We start from the raw sequence: 22,643 nt of genomic DNA, 5'->3' as shown, positions 1-22,643 counted from the left end.
ACACTGAGATTAATAACTGATCAACACATCGATTTATCAGTCTACTCAGGCTTTAGCAAAACTCAGTAACACTGAGATTAATAACTGATCAACACATTGATTTATCAGTCTACTCAGGCTTTAGCAGAGCTCATTAACACTGAGATTAATAACTGATCATCACATTGATTTATCAGTCTACTCAGGCTTTAGCAAAGCTCAGTAACACTGAGATTAATAACTGATCAACACATTGATTTATCAGTCTACTCAGGCTTTAGCAAAGCTCAGTAACACTGAGATTAATAACTGATCAACACATTGATTTATCAGTCTACTCAGGCTTTAGCAGAGCTCAGTAACACTGAGATTAATAACTGATCAACACATTGATTTATCAGTCTACTCAGGCTTTAGCAGAGCTCAGTAACACTGAGATTAATAACTGATCAACACATTGATTTATCAGTCTACTCAGGCTTTAGCAAAGCTCAGTAACACTGAGATTAATAACTGATCAACACATTGATTTATCAGTCTACTCAAGCTTTAGCAAAGCTCAGTAACACTGAGATTAATAACTGATCAACACATCGATTTATTAGTCTACTCAGGCTTTAGCAAAGCTCAGTAACACTGAGATTAATAACTGATCAACACATTGATTTATCAGTCTACTCAAGGTTTAGCAAAGCTCAGTAACACTGAGATTAATAACTGATCAACACATCGATTTATCAGTCTACTCAGGCTTTAGCAAAGCTCAGTAACACTGAGATTAATAACTGATCAACACATCGATTTATCAGTCTACTCAAGCTTTAGCAAAGCTCAATAACACTGAGATTAATAACTGATCAACACATCGATTTATCAGTCTACTCAGGCTTTAGCAAAGCTCAGTAACACTGAGATTAATAACTGATCAACACATTGATTTATCAGTCTACTCAAGCTTTAGCAAAGCTCAGTAACACTGAGATTAATAACTGATCAACACATCGATTTATTAGTCTACTCAGGCTTTAGCAAAGCTCAGTAACACTGAGATTAATAACTGATCAACACATTGATTTATCAGTCTACTCAAGCTTTAGCAGAGCTCAGTAACACTGAGATTAATAACAGATCATCACATCGATTTATCAGTCTACTCAGGCTTTAGCAAAGCTCAGTAACACTGAGATTAATAACTGATCAACACATTGATTTATCAGTCTACTCAAGCTTTAGCAGAGCTCAGTAACACTGAGATTAATAACTGATCAACACATTGATTTATCAGTCTACTCAGGCTTTAGCAAAGCTCAGTAACACTGAGATTAATAACAGATCATCACATCGATTTATCAGTCTACTCAGGCTTTAGCAAAGCTCAGTAACACTGAGATTAATAACTGATCAACACATTGATTTATCAGTCTACTCAAGCTTTAGCAAAGCTCAGTAACACTGAGATTAATAACTGATCAACACATCGATTTATCAGTCTACTCAGGCTTTAGCAAAGCTCAGTAACACTGAGATTAATAACTGATCAACACATTGATTTATCAGTCTACTCAGGCTTTAGCAAAGCTCAGTAACACTGAGATTAATAACTGATCAACACATCGATTTATCAGTCTACTCAGGCTTTAGCAAAGCTCAGTAACACTGAGATTAATAACTGATCAACACATTGATTTATCAGTCTACTCAAGCTTTAGCAAAGCTCAGTAACACTGAGATTAATAACTGATCAACACATCGATTTATCAGTCTACTCAAGCTTTAGCAAAGCTCAGTAACACTGAGATTAATAACTGATCAACACATCGATTTATCAGTCTACTCAGGCTTTAGCAAAGCTCAGTAACACTGAGATTAATAACTGATCAACACATTGATTTATCAGTCTACTCAAGCTTTAGCAAAGCTCAGTAACACTGAGATTAATAACTGATCAACACATCGATTTATTAGTCTACTCAGGCTTTAGCAAAGCTCAGTAACACTGAGATTAATAACTGATCAACACATTGATTTATCAGTCTACTCAAGCTTTAGCAGAGCTCAGTAACACTGAGATTAATAACAGATCATCACATCGATTTATCAGTCTACTCAGGCTTTAGCAAAGCTCAGTAACACTGAGATTAATAACTGATCAACACATTGATTTATCAGTCTACTCAGGCTTTAGCAAAGCTCAGTAACACTGAGATTAATAACAGATCATCACATCGATTTATCAGTCTACTCAGGCTTTAGCAAAGCTCAGTAACACTGAGATTAATAACTGATCAACACATTGATTTATCAGTCTACTCAGGCTTTAGCAAAGCTCAGTAACACTGAGATTAATAACTGATCAACACATCGATTTATCAGTCTACTCAGGCTTTAGCAAAGCTCAGTAACACTGAGATTAATAACTGATCAACACATTGATTTATCAGTCTACTCAGGCTTTAGCAAAGCTCAGTAACACTGAGATTAATAACTGATCAACACATCGATTTATCAGTCTACTCAGGCTTTAGCAAAGCTCAGTAACACTGAGATTAATAACTGATCAACACATTGATTTATCAGTCTACTCAAGCTTTAGCAAAGCTCAGTAACACTGAGATTAATAACTGATCAACACATTGATTTATCAGTCTACTCAGGCTTTAGCAGAGATCAGTAACACTGATTAATAACTGATCATCACATTAATTATCAGTCTACTCAGGCTTTAGCAGAGGTCAGTAACACTGAGATTAATAACTGATTACATTGATTTATCAGTCTACTCAGGCTTTAGCAGAGCTCAGTAACACTGATATTAATAACTAATCATCACATTGATTTATCAGTCTACTCAGGCTTTAGCAGAGCTCAGTAACACTGAGATTAATAACTAATCATCACATTGATTTATCAGTCTACTCAATAGTTCACAAACAACTTTCATTTAGTTAGCAAGTCTTTAAAAAGTATGCTAAAAATATATGCTTATATTTCACTGCTGTTTGAGCAAAACCTTGTATCTTCAAAATGATAACTTTTATAGGAGAAGGAAAAAAATATACATTCAATGTTAGTCTAAGTAACCAAACTTTTTCCCACCTAATTTTGGACCACTGGACAACATAAACTTTGAAATTATGTCAAAAACTGAAAAAAAGACAAAAATTAAGAACAAGGTTTTCTCTGAAAGCAGTGATACAGATCATTTTGGTTTTCTGAATATGTATTCCCAGTACTTGTATTCAATTACATCCCAATCCTGGACAAAATGAACAGTGCAAAATCTTTTTATCTTTTTTATTTATTTTATTTTTATTTTATTAGCTAAAACCCTTTCAGTTTCCATCTTCTTTCATTATTCACAGATTTGTGTTCCAGTGAAAGCTTGTATCTCTGCAGTTCTCATAAATGGCCTATTGCAAAGAACTACATGAAACTACCTTAAATTGCAAAGTGCAAAGCATGATAAATTATTCAGAGTGATGGCATAAAACCTCAACCAGACGGCGTTCTCCTGGTGGTCTCCTTTCTGCCACTTGTGAGTGGTGACTTGCGTTGAAATGAAATGAAGGAGGGTTTGCAGGGACTTGACTGCCACCATATGAATATTCAAAACCATAAATCAGAATCAATGCACAGTGGGTGAACTGAAGCGCAGATTAAACGCTTTCTGCCCTACACGTTTCAGTGCCCTCTTCCCTTGGATCACTGCTAGTTAAGATATAAAACCACTAAGAGTGGAAAAATTGGATTTTGGCAAGAGGAATGTGTGTTTGAAAAAGATTTGCTGTAATCTGAGCCTTAGAGCGGAGAGTATGGTGTCAAGGTCAGCTTTGGCTTCCAGAGAGGACGCTTAAGCAGGCAGTGTGAAGGATTGTAGAGTGGGGACGTTCCTGTGGCGTGTGGAGGGAAGATTGGACAGAGGAGGTGCTGGGGCAGAGGACTAGAGAACTGCAGAGATGGTGAAGGCTTTGAGATTAACCCACACACGCATGTCCATGGAGAGCAGGCGTTGCAGAGCCAGCTGCCTGAACTGCGCAGAGCGAAGGGCTTGCATGAGTTCCACCTCGAGTCACGTAATGCAGATATCACAGTGAGCCCAGTCACAGCGGCCCACCCCCTCAGCAGAACAGGGCAACATGATGGCAAGCCTGCATCATCATCCTGTCAGAAAGCACTGCATCAGGCCTGCTTCACGTGTGGTGCAGCTTTGTACATTTCAGCTTTGTGTTTATCTGTTTAAAGGGGAATGCTACTGTTTTTTTTTTTTTTGACATTCAGAGTGGAGTGATGTGAAATGCTCCATTCTAGAGAGTCAGAATTGTTCACAGTGGTGGTGATAGGAACCAGACATCTGAAGAGTTTACTGCCTCTAAAAGCTCCCTTAAAGCATCGCCTTAAAATTTTGAGTTAAACTTCAAAGAGGTCAAAGATTTCTAAACGTTAACTGAACAAAAAGCTCAACAAACTTTAAGGCAGCCTAGTTACTAACTTTTAAATGAAGCACAGTTTTTGTTGTTTACAGCACCCCGATGCTTGATAGACTGTTCATATATGAACTCGTGTTATGATTTTGAGAAGGTTTTGGCATTAAAAATAAATTAATTATGATTTTATGCTGTTTATTAGACACTCAAATACGGGTAAACATCATTCTTTAGCTGCTTAATTAGTGAGCTTCTGTCTTTGGTATTTATCCCAGAGATGGATCACTGGTCTGCTGAGTGAATTAGCAGCATGCCAATGCTGGAGAAGCCAGCTAACATGGGACCCCTGAATACCAAGGGGTGTTTGGCATACTGGGTACATGTAAGGTGTCGTAAGGCAAAACTGTACCCAAAGAAAACATATTTTCAGATTTATTACTATTTTACTGGCTCAGAAGACGCATGTGGTTTTCCTGGTTTTTGGATAGACATCTGGATGCAGCAACATGTGTTTACTGACAACAGTTTTTCAAAGTGTTTGAGCCATTGTGAAATATGCCAGTTTTAATAAAGGGCCATCTGAGGGGTTGAAGGTCATGGGCACATATTCCTTTTAAACTGTGGGGCTTTTGGCTGATGTGTTTTTGGTAAAGTATGTAGCTAGCCTTGACCCATCCTTCCTAATAAAGATTCAGCTTTTCCTGGATGCTCTTTTTTCATCTACGCATGATTGCTTCACCTGTAGCAAAGATCCTAGTCTGAAATTGCTCCTGTCCCAACTTTTTTGGAACATGTTGCACATTACATGCTTGTCTTTGTACTATTTTTCTTTAAATATACACTCACTTTATTAGGTACAGTAAAAATAAAAAACAAGTACACTTTATTGCTAGTAAAAGGTTGAACCCCCTTTTGCCTTCAGAACTGTCTTAATTCTTCGTGGCACACTTTCAACAAGGTGTTGGAAACATTCCTCAGAGATTTTGTTTATTTATTTGAGATACTGTTGCCTTTCTATCATCTCGAACCAGTCTGCCCATTCTCCTCTGACCTCTCACATCAACAAGGCATTTTCGTCCACACAACTGACCGCTCACTGGATATTTTCTCTTTTTTGGACCGTTCTCTGTAAACCGTAGAGATGATTGTGCGTGAAAATCCCGGTAGATCAGCAGTTTCTGAAATACTCAGACCGGCCCGTCCAGCACCAACAACCACGCCACGTTCAAAGTCACTGCTATCGTCCTTGGGGTCAATTTGACCCCATTCAATGTTTATCATTCAAAAAATAGTAGTTAACTTTTTTCTTTTGCTTCATATTTCATGACTTTGTCCCCATTTGATGGGGACAACTGATAAAGCATAAAATTGTCATGATGATATTTTTTCAATGTGCTGAACACATATTGCACGCATTGGTCGTCCTCAGGGGTCAATTTGACCCCAAGCTGTTTCAGCTGTTAAAACTTGTCTGTCAGTGTGTGTGACCTAACATGACCACACCTGCATGTGCAGTTGACACATTTGAGTTGATATATTTCATATATGAAATATATTGACATATATCATGTCCCAAGCCCGGATAACAAAAGAGGAGGGGTGAGCGAGATCTTAAAGCAACTAGCCACAAATATATTACAAAAAATACTAAATAAAAAATATGCAAATAAAAAAATAAGTAAATAAATATGTTTATGAGAGGAAAGGGGGAGTCACCAACATTAATCAACATGGTCATTCTGTGAGAGTCATGAATGTGCTCTCAACCTGAAAGTTTTTCTGATGGTGGCGCTACAGTAAAGGTCCTATCCATCATCACCAAAACAAGACTTGAGGTCATTAATGTTGAGAAGTAAATTTGAGAAGATTTGTATGAAAAATTCAAGATAAATTCATTCTAATTTAAAGGTTTGGCCTGATGGTGGCGCTAGAGGACAGGTCAACTCACTGATTTTCAAGGGGTTATTTATGTATTCAACAAATAAACAAAGTGCCTGTCACACAAACGAAGGCCTGTCCCACAAATGGAGGTAAACATCCCTGGGGTCAGGTTGACCCCAAGGACCAAATTTGTTATTATATTTGAGGACGATAGGAGGGTTAAATCACCTTTCTTCCCCATTCTGATGCTCAGTCTGCACTTCAGCAAGTTGTCTTGACCACCTCTACATGCCTAAATGCATTGAGTTGCAGCCATTTGATTGGCTGATTAGCTATTTGTGTTAACAAGCAACTGAACGGGTGTACCTAATAAAGTGGCTGGTGAGTGTAGGTCAAAGTGGGTTTATAATTCACTGCTTTCTGTTTTAATTCGTATGTTTCCTACTGTTTGAATTGGGTTTGCAGTTACTGAATTATAGAAAAGTATGTTTTATTTCAGATGCAAATTCACAGTAAAGTGTTACATTAAAGTGCTACTGAGTTGCAATACTTTTACAGTTGTTATGTAAAATTACAGGAGATTATTGTATTTTAACGTAGTTTATTATTGTGAGTGTACAGCAGAATATAGCTACATCACAGAGCTCCTGAGGCACAGGTGACTGGCTAGCCATGGTATAAAGGTGCTAGTGTTCTGTTATTTACACTAAGATTTTCACTCTTTGTGCTGAACAGCAATACAGTACAGCTAAACTCAGTACAGCCAAAAATATGTAACAGAGCTCTGCTGAGATCTTAATCATACCTCACATAAGCCAAAAACGAAATCCCAACACTTTAAAAAACATCACTTAAATAAGCAGATTTATGCATGTTTATTTCCCCCAACTACACGCAAGCAAACATCCGTGTATGCACCCATTTACTTTAATTGGTCGTAAATACCTGCGCTGCTGCACCAGGATGAACTTATGCACACATAACTCCCTGACTGATCTTAGTGGCCACAAGGGAACTTTTAGTTTCTCAGAAAATAAATAAATATCACTACAAATGATGATGCTAATAATAGCATTGCTTTCAGACAGGGCAATTTGTGCTCTGTAATAGCGACGTCTCGCTGTAGAGTAAGAATGAGGGTAAATAACCCATGCCTTCAGAGTGGCACAAGGATGTCATTACATTTCGAAAACGCAACCACGCCATTTTAATCACGTTTGAATTGCGTAAGGCTCTCTGTGGGATTTGCTCTGCAGCAGCCCTACACTCCTCCTAATTATAAACCACTGCCTTTAGCCTCTGTCAGTCTAATGGGGATGCTCGGGAGCCACTGAAAGTAGATAAATGGGTTGCAGATTTTGCAGGTTTATCTATTGAAAGTGGAGTGGTGAGGGCTTCCATAATCACTTTGCACACAGGGATGTTTTCCCAGTCAGGCATGTGTGTGTGTGTGTGTGTGGGCGGGGTGACCCTGTGCAGCAGGTGGGAGGATGTAACAGCCACTGCTAAAATAGATGCAGGGAAATCCTTTAGCTGTCATTTCCAAAATGTTTGTGCATTAATTGTCAGTTCATTCATCAATACCTGCATTAGAGAACATGTGGATGCACATTTGGTTTAGGTGTTCTACTCAGAGTTTGCTGTTTATTAGCTTGTATCTACAGCTTTGTTGGCGATTTTATCAGAAACACCTACCATATAGGTGCACGCTGTAGGTTTACAATTACTGACTGTAGACCATCTGCTCCTGCACAATTTATCAGTCCCCCCACAATTTAAACGGACCACCACAGGACCACTGGGCAGTGGATCATTCTGAGCTGTGTAATGACACTGACATAGTAGCTTGGTGGTGTGTGTTGTGCTGGTATGAGTGGTTCACTAAATATTTAGTGCCATTGCTGGGTTGAGAACCAAAAGGTTCCACTAAATTGTGCACAGAACCTGACCGCTAATGAAGGGCTAGGCCAGTGGTCGCCAACTCTCCTCATGCCAAGTTTAATTCCAGCTTGCATCTAATATGCATCTGATCCAGTCAGTCAAAGGCTGCTGAAGAAGTTAATTAGCTGGAACAGGTCTGGCAGGTCGGGTTTGGACCCAGACTCCGCAGGAAGGTAGATCTCCAGGACCAGGGTTGGTGAACACGTAGCTAGACGATGACAAACGCAAACTGTACACGGAAAAAAGATGAGCAGACACATACAAGTAGTCTTAACACTATACAGTGCTGTGCAAAAGTCAGAGACCACCATGAAAAATGGCCAGTAAGTATGTTATTAATTTATCAGTGTTTAAAAAAAGCAGGAAAATCTATATTTAACAGAGAATTACACATCAGCTTCCATAATAATATATGATATCAGAATATTCAGCTTTCAGTGCGCCCACGCTTTGCTTTTATTACAGCCTTCATTGTTGTCAGAAGACTTGCTTTCAGTTTTTCAATGAGTTCTACAATTTCCCCACACCTCCAAAGTTCAGTCTTAGAAGTTGTTTTTTCTGCTTCTCACAATGCAAGTAATCCCAAACACATTCAGTGATGTTGACATCTGGACTTGGGGGTTGTCAGTCCATTCTTCTGCAGCTTCTTTGTTTGATTTGGTTTCCTTTTCTCAGTAACATCTTCTTGACAGCTACACATCACTTTCAGACTTATAGTGTTGAGTTGTTATCTCACAGTGGAAGGATGGACTGAAACTCCTGTGGATTGTTGGAGATGGAGCTTGATCTCTCCTCTCTTTTAAAGACAGATGCTTTAAGTATCTCTTTGACTAGTTTATCTAATTGGGGCTGTTTTGGTGGTCTACATGGTTGTTAGGAATCACAATTTCTCTATATCTATGAATCATTTTCGGAACTTTTGGAAAATTGCTTTTTCACAGTTCATTTCTTCACATGTAATATCCGGTAAATAGCTGGTCATGAAAAAACATCTTGTATTCAGTGTCAGTTTTGACTGGAAATTCCATAAACAAAGGATGGTCTGACTTTCGCACAGTACTGTAAGTGTTTCCAATAAAGTGGCCGGTTATGTGCGTAAGTCTTACCTGCATCCTGCACTGTTTAAAGATTTCACAAAACAAACAATACTGCATTTTCTGTTCTTCTGTTTGCAGTGTGATCTATGCGTGTCGGATTGCCTCGTAATGTCTGGCCTTGTCAGAGCGCCAAGAAATATGTTTGGCGTCTCGGTGACATGCTGCCAAGAGTTATTCGGAGCATCCGCGCTGTTTGTTATTCTCTTTAAAAAGCTATTTCTTTCTGTTCCTTTCTCCACAAATGTTATTTCTGCCTCTGTGGTTTGGTACTTTACACGTGATATAAAAGAGCGACCGATGAACACACAGGCATGCACACACATACAGGAGCGCGGCGGCTCCCAGGCCTGGTTATTCCTCCTGCTTAGTGTGGTTTGACAGGTGAGGTTAGGGTGGGGATGGAGACGGGGGTGGGGAAATCGCTTCAGCAGGAGAGAAAGGAGCATGGATGAGCGAGATATTTTTCAAGGTCATCCCATACAAAAAGAGAAAGATGAGAGAGGGGAGGCGGTAGAATTGACGAATGCAAGAGGAGCATCGTTCTGATGCTCTTTCTGTGACATGAAAGAATGTGTTTCTGCTCCCTGCTGCCTGTCATCCAGCATCTTTACTGCGTGCTCCTGTAAAAGTGAGAGCGCAGTATTGTCGACTGCTTCTTCTGGAAAATATTGTCAGACAACTTTAATTAAATTCAGTCTCCAAAGGGCATATAGTTCCTGCTGCTTCAGTTTCAGTGCGTATTACACGTAATGTTTTATGGGTAACAGTAAGTCTTTTCATTTCATTATTCTGATGGTATTGCACTCCAGATGCTGTTCTGGGAGGATTATGGATATTGTGGATGGACATTTGGCTTAGCAAGGATGGGGTTTTCCAAGAAATCTGCTGTAAGTAAATCCATGTATCTTTTACCTCTTCCCAAATGAACCCCTCACCGATTGGCTAAACTGTGTCAGCTGAAGCACCTGATATTGCTTTTTTAAATGAATTCTCTACTATAATACATACCCATGCTTGTGTGAGATCTATTATTGACATTACAGCACTTACATCTCTGATTTCACCACAGGGATGGACTGGGAACCTAATTCAGCCCACTACGGTCACAGTGACTCCACTGCGACCCCCTCACCCCCTACAGTAGTCTCACACCAGTTTCATGCTAGAATAAGTAGATCATAAGGAACAATAAAGCAACTAAATTCCTGCCAATGTGCCTTACTGAGACACCACATTAAAACTAGATTTCAACTGATGGTTTTATTGTGTTTTTCCCCACCTTGACTTACTGCTTGCAAAATGTAATGAATGGCTTAAAATGAAAAGCTTGAGCTTTGGACACATAATTCTGAATGAGAATAAGTTAAAATATGTAAGCATGAAGTCACTGTAGTTTGGTTGAGAGCTACTAGTTAGCTCGCTAGTTAATGAGCCAGATTAGATCCCATCTAAATGCACTGAGTCAATCATTTTTACAGACTGTAAAAACCAGATTATATTAATCCCATGTGAACTGGCATTTCTGTAAAAATGATATCATAATCTGTGCAAAAGGAGTTTCTTAAATATGAATGCACTCAAAGAAGTGTTTCATTATGCTCTCTGATGCTACAATCAAGCAGATATGCACTGTCCTACCTCAAGAGTACAACTCAGAACATTAAAATGTAAAAATAGCAGAAAAAGTTTGATTTTATGCTTTGATGTTGACTTTTGGGTGTGGATTCCTAAGCCAGTGATAATGTTAATGACACACTGCATTTACCTAAAGCAGAAACATAGATGGTTAAGATGAATGGAACAATGGCTAAATAAAGTGTTTTCATGTTTTCTACTCTTTTCTAGGCAGCATATAAATCAAGTAGCCACTTCACGTTCTGTTATTATGAAAATTGATCATAAACTATACAAGCTTTGAGTAATAAATTTGCATCACCCCACCTCCCAATGGAAAATGAATCCCACATTGAGCTAGTCATGTGTAACTTAATTTTACAACTAGACTGAATAAACTTTTCTGGCTAGCTAGTTTGCTAACTAAGCAAAGGTCTCACAGGCTCTGAACTATATTATCATATCTGGCCCTGCACTTTTTCACACTAATATTAAAAGATTTCTTGTTTTAAAGCACTTCTTGGCCTCTTGTTCGAGTTTTTCATGCATCTATTTGCACCATATTAAGTGGAACAGAGGAACACTTAAAAAGGTGAATAACTTCAAGACATTATCATAGACTTAAATAAATTGTTTGTTAATGCTTAGTTCTCTTAGTTGCGTCATAATAAGTCACACATTAATAAACTACTTCATAAAATCATCATTTCTATCAGTATCAATTATTAACTGAGATGTTACTTAACCATTATGAACTACTTACAATATCCAAAAAGATATTAGTTCTTATTTTTATCATTAGTCATAATGCTTGTTACTCTCTTAAGTATTATTACTTGACGTACTGCGCCCTCCACAATTATTGACACCGCTCGTTAAGATGTGTTAAAAGCCTTGAAATAAATTCAATTTTTATTTCAGAAGCATAATCTCACACTGGAAACTGTAGAAAAATGTAACCTTTTACTCAAGTGAATTAAAAAAAATCCCTGACTAAGAAATCACTAATTTTCCACAATTATTGTCACCCCTAACAATTTCTAGAAAATAAATGTAATTGAAGCATTTCTTTCATTTCTACTGTAGTTTATACAGTTGATCAGAGTATCTAGGAACCTTTAATTAGTAATTCATCACTTCCTGTTTCCCTGGGGTATAAATATGACGTGACACAAAGGCTTATTTCTTTTATCCACTTTTCAACATGGGTAAGACAAAAGAACACATCATTCAAGTAAGGCAGATGTGTGTCGACCTTCATAAGTCAGACAATGGCTACAAGAAAATAGCCACTCGCCTACACCTGTCCATATCTCCAGTCAGAGGAATCATCAAGAAGTTTAAAACAACTGGAACAGTGGCAAACAAGCCTGGATGAGGACGTGAGTTTATCTTGCCACCACGTGCAGTGAGGAGGATGGTAAGAGAAGTAAAAAGCTCACTGTTAGAGAATTGCATCAAAGAGAAGCATCTTGGGGTCTCAAAGTCTCCATAACAACTATCAGGCGCTATCTACATGCCAGCAGGCTGTTTGGGAGGCGTGCACAGAATACGCCTTTTCTCATTTACAAGCATAAACGTAAAGGTCTGGAGTCCGCTAAGCAGTACTGGGACTTCAACTGTGACCATGTGCTTTGGTCAGATGAGACCAAGATAGAGCTTTTTGGCAACAAACACTCTAAGCAGGTCTTGCGTAACAAAAAGATGAGTATGCGGAAAAGCACCTCATGCCCACTGTGAAGTATGGGGGAGGATCGGTGATGCTGTGGGCCTGTTTCTCTTCCAAAGGCCCCAGGAACCTTGTTAGGGTGCGTGGCATCATGAACTCTTTGAAATACCAGGATATTTTAAATCTAAATCTGGTGGCCTCTGCCCGAAAGCTGAAGATGGGTCGTCACTGGGTCTTTCAGCAAGATAATGACCTTAAACATGTGGCCAAATATACACAGAAATGGTTCACCAGACACAAAATCGAGCTCCTCCCATGGCCAGCTCAGTCCCCAGACCTCACCCAGTTGAAAACCTGTGGGGTGATCTGAAGAGGAGTGTGCATAGGAGAGGATCCAGGACTCGATTTAGAGAGACTGAGCAAAGAGGAATGGTCAAAGATCCATCCATCCATTTTCTAAGCCGCTTCTCCGTCAGGGTCGCGGGGGGATGCTGGAGCCTATCCCAGCAGTCTTCGGGCGAAAGGCAGGATACACCCTGGACAGGTCGCCAGTCCATCGCAGGGCAGACAGACAGACACAGACAGCCACTCACACACTCACACTTAGGGGCAATTTAGCATGTCCAATTGGCCTGACTGCATGTCTTTGGACTGTGGGAGGAAACCGGAGAACCCGGAGGAAACCCACGCAGACACGGGGAGAACATGCAAACTCCACACAGAGAGGACCCTGGCCGCCCGGCTGGGGAATCGAACCCAGGCCCTCCTCACTGTGAGGCGACAGCGCTACCCACCACGCCACCGTGCCGCCCGGTCAAAGATCCCTCTCTCTATATTCTCCCATCTTGTGAAATGTTATAGGAGAAGATTAAGTGCTGTCTTGTTGGCAAAAGGGGGTTATACAAAGTATTAACATCAGGAGTGTCAATAATTGTGGCACAGATGATTTCATGTAAACGAATTATTTATTAATGTGGGATTTTTTCCCCACTGAATAAATGCACTTGAATTAAAGGTTGGGTTTTTCTCTTTTTTTGTATTGTTGTCCTATATTGTTTAAAAAATAAATTAATTAATTAATAGAAGCCTCTTAACGAACAATAATTGTGGAGGGTGCTGTATTCTTATCATAAAATATTACTAATAATTGATTCTAGCGTTACAATATCAGTGCGATAAAACTGCCACCTGCAAATCAATGCGTCATGCTGCACTGATGCTTTTGTACAGGTGTGTGTCCACGTGTCTGTGTGTAATCCATTATCGGTGGCATGGCGCTGACACGCAGGTGAGGTCCTCCATCATGCTGTAGTGCGGCTGCTGCTCAGGAAGCGATGGAGTGTGTGAGTGTGACGGTAAGCAGAGCCGTTATAGATTCTGCCAATTACTGCTGCTATGTGTCCAGCCAGGGTGATTGGTCACAGTGGGACGAGCAGAATGGGCCGAGCATGGAGCAGGGTGGGCGGCTCTGAGCGCTGGGTTGATGGGCTCTGCACCTCTAATGGCTTCCATGACTCAGTGAGTGGAACATCCAACACCAAGACCAATGATGTGGCTCTATCTGTCTGCCACTCTCTGTCTTTCTGTAAGACTGTCTTTCTGTCTGACTGACAAGCTGGAGGACTTGACCAGTGGCACAGTTATTAGCAGTGCCAGTGAGGCAATCATAGAGGCCTCGTAGAAAGCATTGTAGCTTACGGGTAGCTTTGAGAACTTAAAGAAATGGCTTGGTGAAAAATAAAGTGTGCGCAGTTTTTCATAGATGTAATTGGCCGAGACGTATTCGGAGAGCAAATTTTGTTTCTGTTTCTTTAGTTTAGCACTGGAGCTGTGAGGCTGCTGTCACTAACAAACAATAGAAGTCAATAATCACCCAAGTCTTTTCAGTAAACTACTTTTAACCCACTCAAACCACATCCAGGTCTTCATTAAGTGTAGGCTTGTCTATATAGTTTAGGCCACAGTATGATGTACTGTGAACTAGAAATATGAACAAAACTTGACTGCATAGCTAAATACTCCCCTTCACACACCAGACAGGCAGGTGGACGATACATTCTAGTTGTTTCCATTTCTAAACCTATCTCTGCATTTCTAAAATTCAAGATGAACAGCTATTTATAAATAGAAACAACAGAAATCAAGAACATAAGCTACTCAGACTTCAACACAACACTTATCTTAAATGGATATGAAATTTTCTATGTCATAGTCACAGTAAGTCATACTGTGTCCTAGACATAATCCTTAATAAAGACCGGGATGGTTTTTGAGTGCTCTTGGGATGTTATTTACAGAAAAGATTTGGGTGACTATTGGCTTTTAGTGTTCGTTTGCAACATTAGTCTCAGAGCTGCACAACTCAAAACTGATAAAGGCTGATAAACTACATCTGGGGTAAATGAAAAACAGAGTGAATTAAATTATTTGCATTATTTTGCAGCCAAATTAGAGCATCAATGTGACTCGTACATGTATGTTGATTAACAGAAGGCAATACAAGATTAGTCAACAGTTCCAGAATGCATTTCTCAGTCCCATGGTTTAATAATACTTCTTATTACTAATATTAAAGCTCAATAATCCTTGGACACTGTTATATGTATGCTAAATAATGTGGACAGCCAACGAAGGTTAAAGGGCTAAATGTAGCCGGAACTTTATTCCAACATATCCAGACCACCACAAAAGCCATTTGGAGGCTCTTTTGAAATATGCGTCCTATGCATGAACCTGCTTTGTTAACAGGGTGTGCAAAAACAAGTTTCGGTCGCTTTGCTGGTTTGTAGGTTGTGTGACAGTCACAGTCTGAAAAGAAACATCACTGATTCCAAATGCACGATTCTCTGCTCAAAGAGCAAATTTGTTTTCACTGCTCCTAATGAAGAGTTTGAGGGATGGGTTGCCAGTACAGAAAGAGTGCAGTATTATCTGTATGAGAGTGAGGATGAGGACCATTGTGTTAATGATCTCTAAATACGTGCTTCACTGATTAATCATTACCGAGATGTATCAGCAGGAGTTTATGTCTCAGTGCTGGCTCTTATTCAGTTCTGAATTCCTATCATGTCTCTTCTGTGCAAACAGTGCAGAGATGCTAAACTAAGAGTTATTTATTTTTCTCAGAGAAATGCTCGTAAATGCAAACATGGTCTCGATAGCTACTCCATGCATATTCATTTCTGGGCGTGAATCTGATCCAATTAAGGCATCAATCATGAAGATATTTATTCATTTTATGTATACATATATATATATATATATATATATATATATATATATATAAAACATTATGACATTATGACCACCTCCTTGTTTCTACGGTCATTTTATCAGCTCCACTTACTATATAGGTTCACTTTGTAGTTCTACAATTACAGACTGCAGTCCATCTGTTTCTCTGATACTTTGTTAGCCCCCTTTTACCCTGTTCTTCAGTGGTTAAGACCCCAATGGACCCTCACAGAGCAGGTACTATTTGGGTGGTGGATCATTTTCAGCACTGCAATAACATGTGGTGGTGATGGGTTAGTGTGTGTTGCGCCAGTATGAGTGGATCAGACGCAGCAGTGCTGCTGGAGTTTTTAAACACTGTGTCCACTCACTGTAGATGTACACCTTGTAGATGTAAAGTCAGCTCATCTGCTGCTCCACAGTTTGTGTAGGTCATCCTCTAGTCCTTCATCACTGGTCACAGGACGCAGCCCACAGGACGCTGTTGGTTGGAAATTTTTGGTTGGTGGACTATTCTCAGTCCAGCAGTGACACTGAGGTGTTTAAAAACTCCAGCAGCACTGCTGTGTCTGATCCACTCAGACCAACGCAGCACACACTAACACACCACCCCCACGTCAGTGTTACTGCAGTGCTGAACGTTATTTTTGAGTCTACACCCTTAAATGTAATAATACTCTGCGTAATGATGAAATAGAAAAAAACACATTTTGTTCCCTAAAAACCTTTTAATGGATGATTCTTTCCAAGAGATGTTTTCATGAACCTTTTAAAGTTTAAAGAACCTTCTTCTTTCATGTAATGTAGAGTTTTTAAATGTAAAGGTTTCTCCTAGAATCATCAAAAATGATCCTAAGAATCATTTAAGAGCCTTTTTTAAGAGTGTATCAGAGCCCATTTTTGACTTTTGTTAAATTCACATTGATTCATTCCACCAAGATGACCCAAATGAGTGATTGTCTTGTCCAGTCCTAGTTTTCTGAAGTAGTTTGTTAGTCGGGCACATTTGGGGCAGGCTGGGTTTTGAGGGAGGAAAATGATCCACAGTTGCACTGATATTTCACTGCTGTTGGTCAGGTACCTGAAATGTGTCATAGAGCCCATTTTCCAGATTATGTGTCACTATCCTGCTTAACGGCACATTTGTTCATGTTAAGAGCTAGACTGACATTATATTATATTAGATTTGATTTATCATCTTATTTTATCTGTTATATATGTTGGCCATTCGACCAAATTAGTTCAAATTGCAGTCCCACAGAAAGACAAAAGGTAAAAGTACCTTAGATACAAAATCATCATCTTCTGTTGGTCGTTCTGTTGGGAGGTGGCTGTTTCAAACCCCTAATCCTTAAATATCAACGTGTGAAAATAACACTGCAGCAATGGCCATGGAGAAAAAGGTACTGTTTGTGTTGAATATGTTGTTATTTGTTAGTTAAAAGTGTGTGACGTGTTGGTTATGATGTTCAGTGCATCAGGCAGTGGGTTTCGTTGGGTTTCAGTGTGTTGTCATGTGCCTATTTCTGCCTGGTTGCTCAATAAAGAGCTGTTCTCAGTTCATAGTCATGGTTTCACTCGACTCTTCTTGTGACTTTATTTAAAAAAATACCGCCCCACATTTTCACGTCACTACCGAAACACAAAGAATTTTAGTTCATAGATGGAGCCTTATTTTAGCCACAGCCCTGCAGTTTAGCACAGGAAGTGAGACTACATCCCTGTCCATCATTACCACATGGTGAGCTGGTAGATCTCACTGTTTTGAAGAAAATGTGTTCAAAGTATTTGTATAGTTTACTACAACACTGACAATAGATTCCAAATTATAGGCTATAGATTATAGAAGTATTAAAGATTACAGTTTTAGCCAATGTTATACACTCTCAGGAATAAAGGCATGAAACTGGGGCAGTACCCCTCTTGTCACTGGGGTCATTCTCAGTACCTTTAGTCAGGGAAGATAATTGTACCATAATCCATTGAAATCATATTTTCTAAGTTGTACTGACCCCACACACCCTGTCTCGTCTCCAGACTTTTTATTTTATTGTTCCATTTTAAAACCTTAGGTTATGAAAAGGTATAAATATGCAGTTTTTCACTTGGGAAAGCTTATTTAAGGTTCACAATTGGACCTTAAAACCAGTGATGTACCTTTGAGGGAACATTTACACTGTTTGTACCTTGATGATCGAAAACTGTACCTTCACAGTACCTTTATTTCTAACAGTGCAAGGAAATGACATGGATTTTATGAAATGGATGTTAAAGAAATGTCATAGTTTCTTGCTCTATGTTTGTATATTATCTTGGTTTTGCATAATTCTCTACTTAAGTTTGTGTTTAAAGTCTTTACTAAGTCCTTAATAAATAATAGACAGCTCTAAACTCTCCTTTTATTGAATTTAGAAGCACCACGGGTCCATAAGAGTGTCTATACTAGTAACAACTAACTAATGCATGCATTGCTTTCACATGTGATAACATGGTTGGAACCAATCTATAAAATCGCTGCCATGGAAATGTGGAGGCAGGTTGTGCTGACCTTTTCCATGAAAGAATATTCAGTATAGAAGAGAACAATGGTGAACTGATTAATACTAAATACCTGCAGCAACACAACAGCAGCATCCGATTAGACGTTGAGTCAGATTTTGCTGTGCTTTTCACCACCGAAGTATCTTAGTCTCAAGCCCAGAGGCACTATTAATGCATGTTAATGTGAATTGATCTGGGTCATTCAGTGTAACTATTCAGTTAATAAAATGGATAACTTGATTAATGTAAACATCAATATTTCATTACAGGTGGAGAGGGCAGGAAAGCCCCCCAGACTGTGCACAGGCATTTCTTTCTTTATGGCTCTTTCTGTGTTTGTTGAGACACTGTCTTGTGTTTGGATCAATTTATCATATAACTGAAAAGTTTAATGTAAAGATCTTTTCTGTCCTACTGTAGATCTGTACAATCTACCTTTAATCATTGTAATGCTGAAGTATCAATAAAGCAGTTAATGCTCAGGGGTCAATGATGTCGGATACTATCTGCACAGAGAGGGTCATGATTCAAAGTAGAACTGAATGTTAGTTTAGGCATGAGATGAAGATACAGGGGCGGCATGGTGGCGTGGTGGGTAGCGCTGTCACCTCACAGCAAGGAGGGCCTGGGTTCAATTCCCCGGCCGGGCAACCAGGGTCCTCTCTGTGTGGAGTTTGCATGTTCTCCCCATGTCTGTGTGGGTTTCCTCTGGGTTCTCCGGTTTCTGTCCAAAGACATGCAGTCAGGCTGATTGGACGTGCTAAATTGGCCCCTGAGTGTGTGTGTGTGTGTGTGTGTGTGTGAGTGACTGTCTGTCTCTGTTTGTCTGCCCTGTGATGGACTGGCGACCTGTCCAGGGTGTATCCTGCCTTTCACCCAAAAGACTGCTGGGATAGGCTCCAGCACCCTGATGGAGAAGTGGCTTAGAAGATGGATGAAGATACAGCTTATGATTTTTTTATCTGATAGAAGCTTGCAAAATGATCAATCTTTCAGATGATTGTAGCATTTAACCAGTGTTAGTTCAATAATTGTGCAGTGCTGTAAAGTGTTTCATTACAGCCAGGCTGCTCTTCATAATGGTGGCTGTGCTCCCCTGAGATTTGGCTGCATTTGAACCTCAGGCAGATAGAGATAAATCTATAAATCAAGGTGAAACACATTCTGTGATGGAGACCGAGGCAGAATTAATCAGGGTCTGCCATCGTATAAGCGTAAATCTTTATAGCGTAAAATCCTTTTAATATGGCAGCATGAGGATCATTTAGCACATTTTTCAATACATGATCATTGATCTTAATGGTGCCGCACACCTAGACAAGAGACAATCCATAGCATATCAATCGCAATGGGTTAAACTAGACACCAGGCGATCTACAGCAAATTGGATTGTTTAATTGGAAAGGCTCCTATTTAAAGTAGCAGTGAAAGCAATCATTAGATTTGTACAGACAAGAAAGATGCCACACTGGCTGTGTAGTACAGAATGCACTTTCACAGACAACACAACATACAGTCATGTGCAAAGGTTTGGGAGCCCCTGGTCATAAACCATGTTGATTATTTTTGTCCTTATGTGTCCTTGTTTCAGAATATGTAAAACTATTTCTGCAAATAAACAGAAACTGTGATTTAACATTTGCTGAAAAATCTCTGTAGATGATTCATTAAATTATTTTCTCTTAGAAAATCAACAAAATGCAATAAAAAGATTGACAAAACACTCAATAAAACATGTCATTTGACTTGGGCTGTTATACTAGTCCCACTACTGAGACACTGAGAGTAATATAACAGTATTTAATTCTAGTGGATTTTCAACAGAATTGGTTAATGCTCAAAGCTGCTGACAGCACAACATTTTCTTAATGAACTTTCTTAAAAAATTAATATTTAACTTGATTTCAGTGAATAAGTAGTGCAAAGTTACTAATCTAGCTTCTGAAGTCCCATATCAAAAAGTGAGAAAATAGCACCATTAAGTGGTGCTACTATAAAGCAGGTATCAGAAATGGAATAAAAAAGCAAACTGTTTACATCAAGCAGAACTAATATTTTAACACTTATAAAGCCAGCTCTGGCTATCCATCCATTTTCTAAGCCGCTTCTCCGTCAGGGTCGCGGGGGTGGTGCTGGAGCCTATCCCAGCAGTCTTCGGGTGGAAGGCAGGATACACCCTGGACAGGTCGCCAGTCCATCGCAGGGCAGACAGACAGACACAGACAGCCACTCACACACTCACACCTAGGGGCAATGTAGCATGTCCAATTGGCCTGACTACATGTCTTTGGACTGTGGGAGGAAACCGGAGAACCCGGAGGAAACCCACGCAGACACGGGGAGAACATGCAAACTCCACACAGAGAGGACCCTGATCACCCGCTCGGGAAATCGAACCCAGGCCCCCCCGCTGTGAGGCGACAGCGCTACCCACCACCCACCAATTCAGACCAATTTACATTTTGTAAAGGCAAATTTCAGAATATAGTTACCTTTAACATTTTAGGAGAATACTTTTAGCACATTTGCCCACCCATGTGCTTGAAGAGCAAAAACACTTATACAAGCTTAACACTTGCTAAAGCCTGAATAGACTGATAAATCAATGTTATGATCAGGTATTAATTAGGAGTGGACATGTTGATGAGCAATAAGGTTAGTATTGGTGTTGTACTGGACGTTCGTGGCCTTATTCTACACACATATCCTGAAATTAGATCACTAACTGCTTGTTTTAAATAAAAAGAACAAGAGTTTTTCAACATGCCGTATGAGGATGTATCATGTGCTGTAATGGAATATGTGACTGAATACATTTTAAACAGTTTTCAGCCATCACTACGTTTTCAAACTGTTTTGCCCAACCACGTGAATGGGCCAATAAACATGTTCCAAAAATCGAATTACAGTAATATACGTTCCTCCTTCTACACATTTGAAGTCATCATTCTGTAGTCGGTGTCATCCCATTTTAGTAACTCCGAGTATAAGTTGGATATCTCAATGATAATATAAATGGGATTTTCAAAAATTGACACTATTGTACCCTCTGCTAAGCTAAAAGGTCCAAAACTACACTACATGTACGTTTCCACCTAATGGTAATGGGTACCTCTGAATTATGAGGTCATTAAAGAGTTGAAATATGAACAATACTACATCCATCCATGCTAACAGTAAGCCAGCACTGTGCATGAAATTTAGCCTACTATTAAAATCCATTACTGTTACATCATAACACCAGCTCTTAACTTCTGCTGAAGAAATTTAACTACTACACTGACAGTGCTTGCTGGTTTGTTTGGGTTTATTGGTAAGGTTGCCAGTTTTATGATGTCAGTTCAGTGTGCCGTAGTGTTAGATTGCATGTAGGAATATTCATTTTTAGTCTCCTTAATGACATGTAGGACAAAAGATCAAATTGGGAACCTTTTTGTTTAGCAGAGGGTGTTTTTTGAAAATGCTATTCATTTTTGGTGTAAAGAAATCCAGCTTACACCTGGAGGTTATTTACTATCAGATAACTGCTAAAAGTTGGTGTTCACTGGAAAACCTGGGTGTTTACATTTCATAACAATCAGTATTCACACAGTGGATATTCCGAGAGAAGACAAATTGCAGTTATTCAGGAAGTCTCCAACCTCCAAGAAAATATCTCTACTCTCAAAATCTCTGTCATGTAGTTTTGGTGAGACTACAGTTGACTTTCTGGATTGTGGTCAAATGCAACCGCCATTGTTTCTGCTTCTTTAGCTGCCTTCCGTGTCATTTATTACACTCCCTTGAAAGCAGAATGATGGTTTACGGTTAATTGTAAAAGGTTTTCCTGCGGTAAATGAAAGTGCTGCCCTCCACAACCTACTTATTTTGGATGAAACCAACATCTGTTTTTCTGCAACTACAACAGTCTGATTCTAGAAATCTTTGGCATGCCCATCAGTGATGTGGAGATGAAAACAGAGGAGATCTTCTCTCCTTCATAAAAAACACACAGTGCTCTCCGGATGACAAGTGTTTTAGGTTCCAGTCTCAGTCAAGTCTCCGAGCTCCACCATACTGGGCTGATTAAAGATCCTGTCCACTGCAGAGCAACACAAGCTTCAGTGTTGTTTAATTGGTACAGCTCAAGAGCAAAAGTTTGGCACACTCGTGGAATGAATAACGAGCTTCTAAAAACAGCCTTCTCCAAGTTCAGTTAAGTATACCTACTTGGAGCTTGGTGCTCAATTGGAGCTTTGGGTGAGGCTTGAAGGTCAGCAGAGG

At 39.5% G+C, this 22,643-nt stretch overlaps 1 protein-coding gene across 2 annotated transcripts in view; it reads left to right on the top strand.

Annotated features, from left to right (window-relative positions):
- lingo1a (leucine rich repeat and Ig domain containing 1a) overlaps positions 1 to 22,643 on the top strand; it is a 159,608-nt gene that overhangs the window by 87,056 nt on the left and 49,909 nt on the right. The window contains exon 1 of one of the 2 annotated variants that reach the window (XM_037542889.1): positions 10,171 to 10,209. The exons of the other annotated variant lie outside the window; for it this stretch is intronic. Coding sequence (XP_037398786.1) covers positions 10,186 to 10,209 — 24 coding nt within the window. The 5' untranslated portion in view covers positions 10,171 to 10,185. Of the gene's footprint in view, positions 1 to 10,170; positions 10,210 to 22,643 lie in introns of those variants that run through there. 2 annotated transcript variants of the gene reach the window in all.

The sequence above is a fragment of the Pygocentrus nattereri genome, chromosome 11, assembly GCF_015220715.1.
Source record: "Pygocentrus nattereri isolate fPygNat1 chromosome 11, fPygNat1.pri, whole genome shotgun sequence".
NCBI lineage: Eukaryota > Metazoa > Chordata > Actinopteri > Characiformes > Serrasalmidae > Pygocentrus > Pygocentrus nattereri.
The sequence above is the reverse complement of the archived record's forward strand: the minus strand, read 5'-3'. Positions and strand labels throughout refer to the sequence as shown.